At 38.1% G+C, this 12,747-nt stretch overlaps 1 protein-coding gene across 2 annotated transcripts in view; it reads left to right on the top strand.

Annotated features, from left to right (window-relative positions):
• ARMC3 (armadillo repeat containing 3) overlaps positions 1-12,747 on the top strand; it is an 89,149-nt gene that overhangs the window by 1,850 nt on the left and 74,552 nt on the right. For both annotated transcript variants that reach the window (XM_012767303.3, XM_075997644.1), the window contains exon 2: positions 907-955. In XM_012767303.3, coding sequence (XP_012622757.1) covers positions 908-955 — 48 coding nt within the window. In that variant the 5' untranslated portion in view covers position 907. The remainder of the gene's footprint in view (positions 1-906; positions 956-12,747) is intronic.

Here is a 12,747-nt window from a genome sequence, read left to right as displayed (position 1 = left end):
TGGCTATAGTGTGAGTAAGCTTGCCCAGGCCCTCAAAGATCTTAAAAGTAATGTGGTCTGAAGTTAGGGACCTACCTTTCCAAAGTCCCAGTGAGTTTCTATTAACATGTGGCTTTTTAATGTATGTGACAAATTGCTGTCAGTGTCCCTAATGCTAGGAGTTACTTTTGACCCTTGACTTTTTCCCGCATAGACAAAGGGTCTTGCAAGAAAAGGGCCTTGCAAGGAGTAACCTTGGTCTCCCCAGAGTACATCTTACAGATTCTCAATTGCTTTTTGATTTAGCTATGGATTACATTAGAGAAAACTTTTTGTTATCTGGGAAAATGATACAGATGTTAATTCAGATTTGGTAGATCTCGTATACCATTAATAAAATCATTACTTCCATTAAAAACTGAGTTGATGATTTTTATAAATATTGAATGCCTGCTATGTACCAGACACTGCTGTAGGTGCTTAGGATAGATCAGTGCAAGAAAATACACAAAAATCCCTGACTTTGTGGCACAAATATTCTTGCAGATTCCTAAAGTAAATTGGGTTAAGTCTCTGGAGCCCAACATAAGTGAGCTATAAGCATGGTAAACAATTGTTACATAACAGCTGTTATGTAAGTAAAAGTTATATCACTAATATATTCACCTCCTTTCCAAATTGAAAGCCAGAACTAACGCTCAGCAATCTCATCAATAAATTCCTTTAAAATTGTATCATTTGAAATGGGGATGGGATGTAAGTAACATATTTGTACATGTGCAATAATTTTCACATGTATTGCATGTCTTTTAAGAGGCAAAAATTTAAAAGATGAAATAAACCTCCTCTATGGACATAGATAACAAGAGATTTGTACACATATAATGCACAAAGGACACTTTAACCATTTATTGCATCTTTTTCCAGGATGGGTAAAAAGATAAAGAAGGAAGTAGAACCTCCTCCTAAGGATGTGGTAAGTTTCTGATTTGAATACTAGTAGCACTTTAACAACCAGTTTTACGAATAATTGTTCAGACAGTTTGGCATGTACCAGTATATACATGAATACATGGTGGCAGAAATCCAAAATCTGACTAATGATAAGATTAGTCAGAGAAATCTAACATTATATAAACAAACATTTACAACATTGTCATTATATAATTAGCACAATTAGAGAGTAATTATTAGCTTTCCCAGTGTGTGGATGGCATGTTTATAGCCTAGTTAATGAATAAATAGTTTGAGTTATTCTTTTAAATACTTTACATTTACATTTGCCAGTCTCTCATTAATGTTAATTACCCAAGTGAATTTCCAAAAATAACTAGAAGTTATGCTGTAGCTATTAGATGATACATGTGAGGTTTTCTGGTAATGACCATTCAGACATGAGAAGTCCTGTATTTTCCAGTTCTATTGACAGACTAGTCTGGGATCATATTTTTCTATTCCAAATGCTAAGTAATGCATTCCCTATCACAGAAAGCTCTTCTCTCTCTTTAAAAGTGTGGTTTTATCTTCTCTAAGTTTATCAATTATTAATTATTATTTTTTTATTCCTTTTATATATTTTTTTATTTCAGCATATTATGGGGGTACAAATGTTAAGGTTACACATGTGAAAAAATGCTCAACATCTCTAATCATCAGGGAAATGTAAATCAAAACTGCAATGAGATATCACTTATCTCCAGTAAGAATGGCCTTTATCAAAAAGTCCCCAAACAATAAAAGCTGGCGTGGATGCGTAGAAATAGGAACACTCCTACTCTGCTGGTGGGACTGCAAACTGGTTCAGCCTTTGTGGAAAACAATATACCTTAAAGCAAAACAAGTAGATCTACCATTTGATCCAACAATTCCACTACGGGGCATCTACCCAAAAGATCAAATGACACTCTATAAATGGGACACCTGCACTCGAATGTTTATAGCAGCACAGTTCACAATCACAAAGGTGTGGAAACAACCCAGGTGCCCATCAACACATGAGTGGACTAATAAAACGTGGTATATGTATACCATGGAGTACTATTCAGCTATAAGAAACAATGGTGATCCGGCACCTCTTGTATTTTCCTGGATAGAGCCGGAACCCATTCTACTAGGCGAAGTATCTCAAGAATGGAAAAACAAGCACCACATGTACACACCAGCAAATTAGTATTAACAGATCAACACTTAAGTGGACATATAGGAATAACATTTATTAGGGGTAGGGTGGGGGGGCAGAGCATGGGCAATATACATATTAATTATTTTTAATTTTCATATTAAAAAATGAAAACTGACCTTTGATGATTTTCAGTTTAGAAACTTATTTTGAAACAGACACTTGATGTGATTTTCTTGAGATAAAATATGATTTTCAAGTTTGGAGGAAACTGAGCCTCCTGCTGAAATCTCCTCTTCCAGCCTAGGAGCATTGTGGTTAAGACCCAGGGCTTTAAGCCAGCTCTGCTTCTCACCAACTCTGTTATTGTGGCCAAGTTGCCAAATTTGGCCAAGTCATTTTAGTTTTTCTTTATCTCTTAAATGGGAACTGTAATAGCCAACTCATTTTGGTTGTTGTATGAAGTAAAACAAAATAAATTACATAAAGTTCTTAGTGCCTGGCACATAGCACTTGGTAAATATGATCTGTTACCATGGGAATCCTCTGGACTGTTTCACACCCACACACCCCTACGTGTGCCACCACCTAGGTATGATCCTTCCATACAGTTGGGAACACAAGCTATAGAAGTGCCTGCAAGCCCAGGTCCAGGAAGGCTTTGCAGAGATTGCCATCGTGGTCTCACGATGCTTCATTGTTCTGGCTGCTTTCCTCTGGACATATTCCTAGAGTGTTGCAGATTCTCTTATTTTTCTATCGCATCCCAGGTTTGCATTACCCTACTTTTTGCTGCCAAATAGCATTATTGGCATCCTATTAGCAGGAAGTGGACTCATGAACACAGTACTTGGCAAACACATTCTGATTAAAATTAGAATTAAGGGGCTAAAAAACACTAGATATATTTGTCTAATTTACTCTCCATAACTTCTAATGTCTTGTTGGTATTGCCCTCTATAATTCTTGGGGACACAATCAAGGACATGAGACACACAGTCCTTGTATTAACAAAACACAGCTCTTCCTTCATCAGTTCACAGCAGCCTCGGGAGTAGCCAAAGTCATGTGTAACATTTGCCAATGGTCCCAGAAATTCATTTTGCCTCCCAAGACCCTTCCATCCATCCCCTACTCTGACTTTATGTTAATAAAGCTGGTAGAGTGGTGTTAAAATATCAAAGCCTTTTCTACCTTATAAATTCTAATATTTCAAAGCAGAATGCCACAATTTGCATTATCTTAACTTGGTACTTGTTCCAGGGTATACTTCTTCAAAGTCTATGAAGGGTTTGTTCTATAAATTATGAATGAAAACCAGATTTAAAGAGGGATATATAACTACTGAAGAAAATTAAGTTTTCTCTGTCACTAATGGTAATTTTCTTCTTATGTGTTTCCTAGAAACATTGTTTCCAAAGATTTTAATTTTTATCAGTCTTTTGTCTACTGGTTAAGATGGGTAATAGAGACAGGAAGAAGAGTGTTTGGTAATATGATTAAAACAAAAAGCTCCCTCTGCTTTTCTTAATATTCTCATTTGTCATAACATGCATGTATAATATGCATGATATGCATGTATATGGTTTATTGATCTACATTTCCTTCTCATAAAAGAGACACTGGCTAAGAAGATGCCTAGATGCAGAAAAGATATGGTTTGAATGACCAGGGCAACTGTAAACTGCTTTCCCAAATCATTTGCAGGTCTGATTGAGAGGTGGTTTGTTATGCTTTAATAAAAGGCAGCCTTACTGTGGAATGATTGCATACAAGAATTCCTAACAGAAATGACCCTATTGGGCAATATTTAGTATAAGACGAGACATTCAGTGGCTAAGAGTGTCAACTGTGGAGCTGTGCTGCCTGAGTTTGAGTCCTCCCTCCCTCATCCAATTATGCCCTCAATGACCCTGGGCAAATGTCCTAACCTTTGTGTCCCACATGGGGACTTAATTCATAGGAATACCCACACACAGCAGCGAAGTAAGGTTATGTGGATAGAAGATGCTTAGGATAGGGCCTGGCACTAGGTGAGAACTTAGTAAATGTTGTTGTTATTACTGATGTGGTTGAGGGTGCTGTTCATCCTACAGAATGGCACAAGTTCATGTGAACTGTGGAAGGGAGGCAGGGATTTCAGCTGTGGAGGACCAGCTGGCACTAACATTCCCAGAGGCCTAGGTGTGTGGCCATCGGGATTCGAGGTCAGGTCTTTGAGCCTGCAAACATGGAAATTATATTCTCTCAGTATTTTCATAGGTGATTGAGTTTCAGTGGATAAATCTGCAGTATCTAAACTCACAAGAGACTGTGACCTGAGCCCGGAACCTCAGTGATGACTTATCAACTTAACTGAACATTTATGTTAATGAGCCAGTACTTTGTAGCCCTAGTTACATGCACATGTGAAGCTAAGCATGATGAGTACTGAATCAGAGCAAGGGAAAATAGTAGAACATGTCCCCTCACCTGGGCGACCAGATCCAACTCCCTTAAGAGAGGTGTGTGTTGTGGGGCTTGTTTTTCCCAGACCTTCTTCATCAGTCTCAGAACTCAACCTTTAATTCTTTGTCATGGACTGACAACACTGCCATGGATTTTTTTTAAAAAAATAAATGAAGAATCATAGGGACTTATTTTCTCACATTTCTCCCCCATCACAGATAAACAAAGCACAGAAATTAATCAAAATATAAATTCATAAATGATATACCTATGTAAAACTGTACAGATAATTATCAACTTGCTTACTTTACTCTGAAAGTTTGCTACTTTGATTCAGGTTATAACATGAATAAACTAAAGGCCATTTTAGCTATTTTCATTTTAACCGTTAGACTTTTTATCAGACTTTTTACTAATGTCTAGATATTGTCTACTAAAAGTTTCTATCAGACGAACGCTGTTTACTTCCTCCTATTTATCTGTCTCTCCTTTTCTCATGATCTGAGACCACTGTTGGGGTAAATATGTTCAAACAGAAACTTTAAAAACTCTTTTATTTGCACTTATTGGCACATAAGCATCCGTCAACTACCCTGATCTGTTTTCACTGAGTTCAACTTTATCATTTTGTATTTTTTAGACCTGTGCTGTCTAATATAGTAGCCACTACCTACATGTGGTTATTGAAATTTAGATTTATAATAATTAAAATTAATAATTAAAAAGGTAAAAGACTTAATTTTCCATTCATGTTGGTTACATGTCCAGTGCTCAAGAGCCACCTGTGGCCTGTGACTGCCATATTGGACAGCACAGAATCAACATTTTCATCAATGGAATTCTATTGGACAGCACTATTCTAGATAGTTCTGTTTCCTTCACAGAGAGATGAAAATATCTCTATACATCTATGGCCTCGTTAATTGACTGGGCCTGAAATTCAAAGCTTAGCCAAGATGCTTTTCCTTTTATTTTTTTGTAAAAATTTTGTCTTATCATTTATTTTATACAGAGTGTGAAATTGTAAATTCTCAACAAGCTTGTTGGTGACTGTGACTTCCTCATGAGAAAGCAGATGGGATGTGTAATTACAGCACAGTATTATTTATTTAGTCATGTGGCATTCTGTTATAGCTATCATTTTATTCTCAGCGCCTTTTTTAATAAAATATTACTGTAATGCTGTAGGCTCTGCGGGAGAAACACATGTCATGCCAAGTCTCTCCTCTCTCTGCCAAACGTTGGTATTTCTCCTCCTTCCACAGCTCTTTAGATAGTGACTCTCACAGTCTCAGGCTTCCCTTTAAGCTTCTTGAACCTTATATCATCTTTTTCTTAGTGATGACCGGAAGACATGGCAAAATACTCAAGTGTTTTCGAAATCATTGAAGAGAGCTTAAATGATATTTACTATAGCTTTTGTTGAAATGTATTTTCATGTACGCTACTCCTTTGAGATTTGTGGTCACTCTCTGGAGATTACAACATGCCTATGCTTAACCATTGTGTATTTATTCACATGCTTATAACATCAGCTTAAAAAATATTGAAACATTAGAGGTCTCTCAGATGAAAGGTCTAAAGTGGAAAGGAAATCACTTCTGAATGTGGGTTGGTAGAGAAGGGAACCAGCTGGAATGTCAGGGAAGCTGCCACAGGTGATGAAGACCATCTAAGGCTGTGGTTCTCAGGGGTTTGGTGGGCAGCTGGGAGCCTTATGCAGACAGGACAGGAACCATGGACCCTTTCCCCACAAAGGTGCATTCCAAATATTTTGCATGACCATCAATTCATGAGTGGATTAATAAAATGTGGTGTATGTATACCATGGATTACTACTCAGCTTTAAGAAACAATGGTGACATAGAACCTCTTGTACATTCCTGGATAGAGCTGGAACCCATTCTACGAAGTGAAGTATCTCAAGAATGGAAAAACCAGCACCACATGTACTCACCAGCAAATTGGTATTAACAGATCAACACCTAAGTGGACATATAGGAATAACATTTATCGGGTGTTGGGAGGGTGGGAGGAGGGGATGGGTATATACAACCACAACGAGTGAGATGTGCAACGTTTGGGGGATGGACACACTTGAAGCTCTTACTTGAGGGGGGAGGGGGGCATGGGCAATATATGTAACCTTAACACTTGTACCCCCATAACACGCTAAAATAAAAAATAAAAATAAAAACAAATCTTTTGCATGAAGTTTCAGGGGGAGAATGTACCCCCAAAGCCCGTTGATGGCTCCATCACCAACCTCAGATTTAGAACCTTCTTTCCGGACATGAGCACTTAACACAGTTTAAGGCACTGAGAGGCTGTAAGCATAAAAAAGTTTCCAGAGGCACTTTAATTCATTCCTTTCCAGGCATTTATTGAGTATTTCCAAATCCCAGGTTTTGTTCTTAGGAAATAGAGACAGAGAAATAACATGGTCGTTTGCCTACAGAAATCCATTAATTTACTGGACAAATATTGAGTGCATACCACACGCAAGTGTTCTTCCACATCCTGGGCATAAAGATGGGGGCAAAGCAAAGTTCAGGCCCCAAGGCAGCTTATATGATAGTGAGAAAAACAATCAATTGACAAATAATGATAAATCAGATAGTGATAAAAGCTATGAAGAAAATTAAAGTGGGTTGTGGTGTAGAGAGTGACTCAACTACTGAAGTAGACTCTAGGCCAGGGCAGGCCTTTCTGGTGGGGTCACATTTGAAAAACACTGAAATGAAATGAGGAGTGTCTAGTGCCAATGTCTGGGAGAACAGCCCAGCAGAGAACAGTGACTAAACCCTAAGCAAGGAAAAGGAGGAGTCATGAAGGTGGTGGGTGGTGGCAGTCACATAGGGCCTTTTAGGCTATGTTAAGGAAGTTAGGCCAGGTGCGGTGGCTCACGCTGTAATCCTAGCACTCCGGGAGGCCGAGGCAAGTGGATCGCTCAAGGTCAGGAGTTCGAAACCAGCCTGAGCAAGAGTGAGACCCCGTCTCTACTATAAATAGAAAGAAATTAATTGACCAAATAATATATAGAGAAAAAATTAGCCGGGCATGGTGGCACATGCCTGTAGTCCCAGCTCCTCGGGAGGCTGAGGCAGAAGGATCGCTTGAGCCCAGGAGTTTGAGGTTGCTGTGAGCTAGGCTGATGCCACGGCACTCACTCTAGCCTGGGCAACAAAGCGAGCTCCGTCTCAAAAAAAAAAAAAAAAAAAAAAAGAATGGAAGTTGGATTTTTTCCTAATATGCTAAAAGAATTCATTGGAAGGCTATGAAGAGAGGAGTAGCAACATCTGATTTATATTTAAAATGAAAAATAAGGTCATTCCAGCTCTACTGTGGAAGAAAGGTGAAAACCAGAAGAGCAGCTTGTTACAGTTAAGATACAGTAGTGTAGTGGCAGCTGGGTCCAGGAGATAACTGTGAGGAAGGCAAGAGGTGGCCCGGGTGAGGATACATGTTGGAGGTACAGCTGACAGAGTTTGCTGATGGATTGTATGCGGAGTGTGAGAAAGAGAGGAGTTGAGAGATGTTTCAAAGTTTTAGGCCTGAGCAGCTGAGTAAATGATAGTGCAACATACTGAAGTGGATGTGTAAGTCAAAGAAACAATGCAGTGTGTTCAGTGCTCTGACAGAGAAGTTCAGAAGAAGGAGGAAGGAAGGTAGAAAGGAAGGAGGGAAAAATGGAAGGGAGGGAAAGGAAAGAAAGAAGGAAACAATGAAGGAAGGAAGGAAAGAAAGAAAAAAGAAAAGAAAAGAGAGGAAGGAAGAGAGGGAGGGAGGGAAAATAAAAAGGAAGGAAGGAAGGAAAGAGAGAAAAGAAAGAGAAGAAAAAGGAGCCAACCTGCCCAAGGATTTTCAACACCCACACTATCATGAATAAAACTATAAAAAATTTATCCAGAGAGATGGAGGCCTGACAATTAAATAAGCCATAACCCTCTATAGTTCCAAGTATTTTATTATTTTAATTCTTTAGAAATGAAATAAAACTATCAAGAAGTAGTAGGTGACATGTGACAAGGTGGTCACAGATGGTGGCCTTAACGAGAACTATTTTGGTGAGTTAATGAGGGTGAAAGTCAGATTGCATATGTGCAGCAGGGAGTGAGAATGAGAAAATGGGGAAAAGTAAATATTCATAAGATTTTTGACTGTGAAAGGGAAAGATAGTATGCTATATGGAGGATGATTAATGTCTAAGGAAAGTTTAGTATTGTTTTAAAATAAGAGAGTTTTGACAAATCAGAGTGTCAGGGATGGTAAGGTAGCTGGAATTTGCAGGGCAGAGTACCGAAAAGAGGAGAACAACATGGAGAAATAGCTCCAGAAATCTGGTTAATGGTGCCCTTGACTCTTTGAATCCTACGCTGTACAGGGAGAAACTCCACATGGCAAAGAACATGCATGAACAGCTCTCAGGAACTGTAAGCTGAGTCATTTTTAGAGCCCACACAGGTCTGAAAGGCTTTGTCATTTGATCAGGAAGCATGGAGCATGGAGAGCCTTATTGAACATCTGAGACAATAGAATCCCCAGAAGCATCATACCTTGATAGTAGTACAGCTGAACTAGCCCTACGGTAAAGGCTTGCCTAGACTTGCCCTAGTAAAGCTTAAAAGCAGGCCTTAAATAGATCAAGCTGGTCCGTTAAAAAGATAACTGCCAGACAACAAAATTCAATACCCTTTAAGACTCTTCCCTCCCCTGCCCCTGAAAAGAATCTATCCTAGATACTCAACTACATAATTTTCACAATGTCCAGTATCTAATAAAAAATTATTAGATATGCAAAGAAGGCAAACATGACCCATAACCAGAAGAAAAATCAGTGACAAGCCAACAGAGGAAACAAAATGGGATATTAAAACAATTCAGTTACCCAGAGGAAGACAGGAGAAAATGAACAGGGAACAAATGTGACAAAGTAAAAACAAATAGCAAGATGGTCAATTAAAACTCAACCATGTCAATAACTACATTAGATATAAATTGTCTAATATTCCACTAAAAAGAGATTGTCAAATCAAATAAAAAAGTGAGATTCAACTCTAAGCTTTCTACAAAAACCACCCTTAAATATAAAAATACGCATAGACTAAAAGTAAAAGATATATACCATGCAAACTGAGGGGCCCATGTTAATACCTGACAAAATATATTATAATTACAGAACAAAAACTATTACCAGAGAAAAAAATGGACATAGTATAATGATAAAAATGTTCATTTCTAATGATCCTAAATGTTGTTCACCTAATAACAATTTAAAATACGTGAAGGAAAAAAAGCTATATAATAGCATGAAAAACAATGAAATACTCAGACATAAGTTTGACAAAGTAAAAGCATACCATATGCTGAAAACTATAAAATATTGCTGAGATAAATTCAGGAAAACCTAAATAAGTGAAGAGACAAAGTACTGTGCCGGATACAGATATGTTGCTGGTTGGAATGCATATGACTAAACTAATTTGGGAAAAAAATTATGTTTTCTTGGAAAGTTAAACATGCATTTGCCAGAGAAGCCAGAAATTTTACTCCTAGGTGTTTACTCAAGCTTAACGAAAACATTTGTCTATAAGAAAACTTGTATAATAATGCTCCTTGCAGCTTTTATACATAATGGTCCCAAACTGAAAGAAGCTGAAGGTCCATCAGCAGTTGAATGGATAAAGAAATTGTGATCTCTATTCATACCAGGGAGTCCTACTCCGCAGTAAAAAGGAATGAACTACTCATTAGGAAACAATGTGGAGGAATCTCCAAAACATCCTGCCAAATGAAAGAAGCTATACACAAAGGGTACCTGTGTAATAATTTCATTAATGCTAGATTCTAGGACAGGCAAAACTCTATCTAGAGTAAAAAGAAAGCAGGTGAGTGGTTGCCTGGGACCAGACGTGGGAAGGAGAATCAGTCGGTAAAGAGGCAGGAGAGAATGTTCTGGGGCATGGGAAGTTTCACAGACTGTTAGCAATAGTTGGTTATACAGATGTATATATTTCTCAAAGCTCATCAAACTTACATTTAAAATAGGTGCATTGTATTAAATCTAAATTGGCCCTCTGTATAGTGGATTCAAAAGAAGTAATGGAAGAATTCAGTTGATAGGAAGACTACTTCTTTCTAAAGTTGGCTGGCTTTTATTAGGGATTGAATAAATGTTTATTGAATGACCAAGTGAATTAAGGTGAATGGGTTAAAAATCCGAAGCACATATTAGGAATTGACTTTAGATAGTGTGAGGAACATTTTCTCTAATGTAATAGAAGAAAATGTGCAGATATAGGTAGATTTGAATATGCAAGTTGGAAACTGATGAAGTTTCCATCTGATAACTTTATTTTCTCTGCAAGTTTTGCTCAGTGAGGAGGAAAAAAAGGGGAGAGGTAGGAGTGTTAAATGTTCAAGGATAGTAGAAAGATTTGAAATAATTTTTGAGGAGAAGGAGAAATCAAGATTACTAGAGAGAAGCATAGAATATGTTTTGTAGTGAGTCCCTTCTAAAATTGTTGATCATGAATTTCTAGTAATACTAATTTTCCTGTAGTTTAACATTCTCGGAGCATGGTTGGACACTTGAGTGCAAATGTAAAGAAAGCAAATACTAGTGTTCATTCATGGTTTGGGTTTCATAAGATTGGTTTGATGAAAAGACAGACAAGGGGGTCTAGAGTTTAGCAGAAGTGTTATTAAATAACAGATCATAAAATTTAAGCAGTTTAATGAATAAAGTGAAGAAATGAGAAAGCTGATGAAGAAATGAGAAAGCTGATAAAGTGAGAGAAAGTAAAGGGAGCAACTAGACTAAATGAAATTGAAGAATAGCTGTAGTGGGAGTAGCTGAAAAACAGAGCCATGCCTTTCAAGAAACCCTCAGAACCTGTACCCTGTGGCGACAAAAGGAAACCCATCTGTGAATAGGCAGTGAAAAATTAATGGGATATCAAGAATAACAGAAGATGAAGCTGATTGATAGATAGATGCTATTGAGTCAGGATTAGTAAAACAGACAGTGAGAACTTTCAAAAGCAATGAGAACACTTCTGCTTCTGGGATATAGTAGGAGTTGGTGGCAGCTGGCATTTTTCCAATTACAATAACTATGAAAAGCAGAAAATATGATCGAAAAGCTATGGAAAGGCAAATTTAAAAAACTGATAATATTAATTGTTGGTGAGGATGCAGAATGACTGGAATTCTCATTCACAGCTGGTAGAAATGTCAATTGATAAAACCACTTTGGAAAACTGTCCAACAATTATCTATGAAAGGGAAATATCTGTCTACCTATGACTCATCAATTCCATTACTAGGCATACACCCAAGAGAAATCGATGCATGTATCCATAAAAAGACATGGACAAGAATATTCACCGCAGCTTTATTCGTGACTGCCCCAGACTGAAAAGGAAAGAACCAAAACTGGTATATTCATACAGTGGAGTACAATAGAACATAAAAAACAGGACTTAGCCTTACCTATTCTTCAAACCGTATCTGAAATGCTACCAGCTCCATGGACCTTTCTACATTTACCCTAGTTCAAATTAACTTCCCCCTCCTTGTTTACAGTATTGATTGTCTCTGCCATATGTTTTTGCACTCCATAGAATCCTAGAATTGTGTATCTGGAAGAGATTGTATAATCCAATTCCCTAATTTTTCAGATTAAAAAAGGTGTGGTCAGGGAGCCACATGGGTACCCTGGATGATATGAGGTCCTTGGGCATTCTGGGGCTACCCTGTACTACCTAAATAAGGTAGTTCTCAAGCCCCAGTCCCCAAGTACTTTCAGAAGTCATCCCTTAAAATTTCTGTGGATGTCCAGGGCCTCATGCTCTCCTCTCAGTGTTGCAGCCAGCATCCCAGCCATTGCTCTCAGCTCTGCCAGATGCTACCTTTTCTCACTGGGTCATGTCACTGGAAACTCACAAGTGCCACCAGCCTGATGCATAAGGCAGAAGCTTTGTCTCCCCAAGAAGAGTCTAAGAGGCTTGGGAACAAACATGACTCTTGTAACTCTGATAGCTTCTGGAATAGAGTGAGACATAGACGAAAGGCAGCTTTAATTTGGATGTTTGACAATGCTGTCCTAAAATCCAGCCGCCATTATCCTTCAAGGGGAACTTTTTATCCTGGCCGTGTCCTTTCAGGTCATTGTTTACTGCCATCTTCTCTTTCCTCTT

The sequence above is a fragment of the Microcebus murinus genome, chromosome 25, assembly GCF_040939455.1.
Source record: "Microcebus murinus isolate Inina chromosome 25, M.murinus_Inina_mat1.0, whole genome shotgun sequence".
NCBI lineage: Eukaryota > Metazoa > Chordata > Mammalia > Primates > Cheirogaleidae > Microcebus > Microcebus murinus.
The sequence above is the reverse complement of the archived record's forward strand: the minus strand, read 5'-3'. Positions and strand labels throughout refer to the sequence as shown.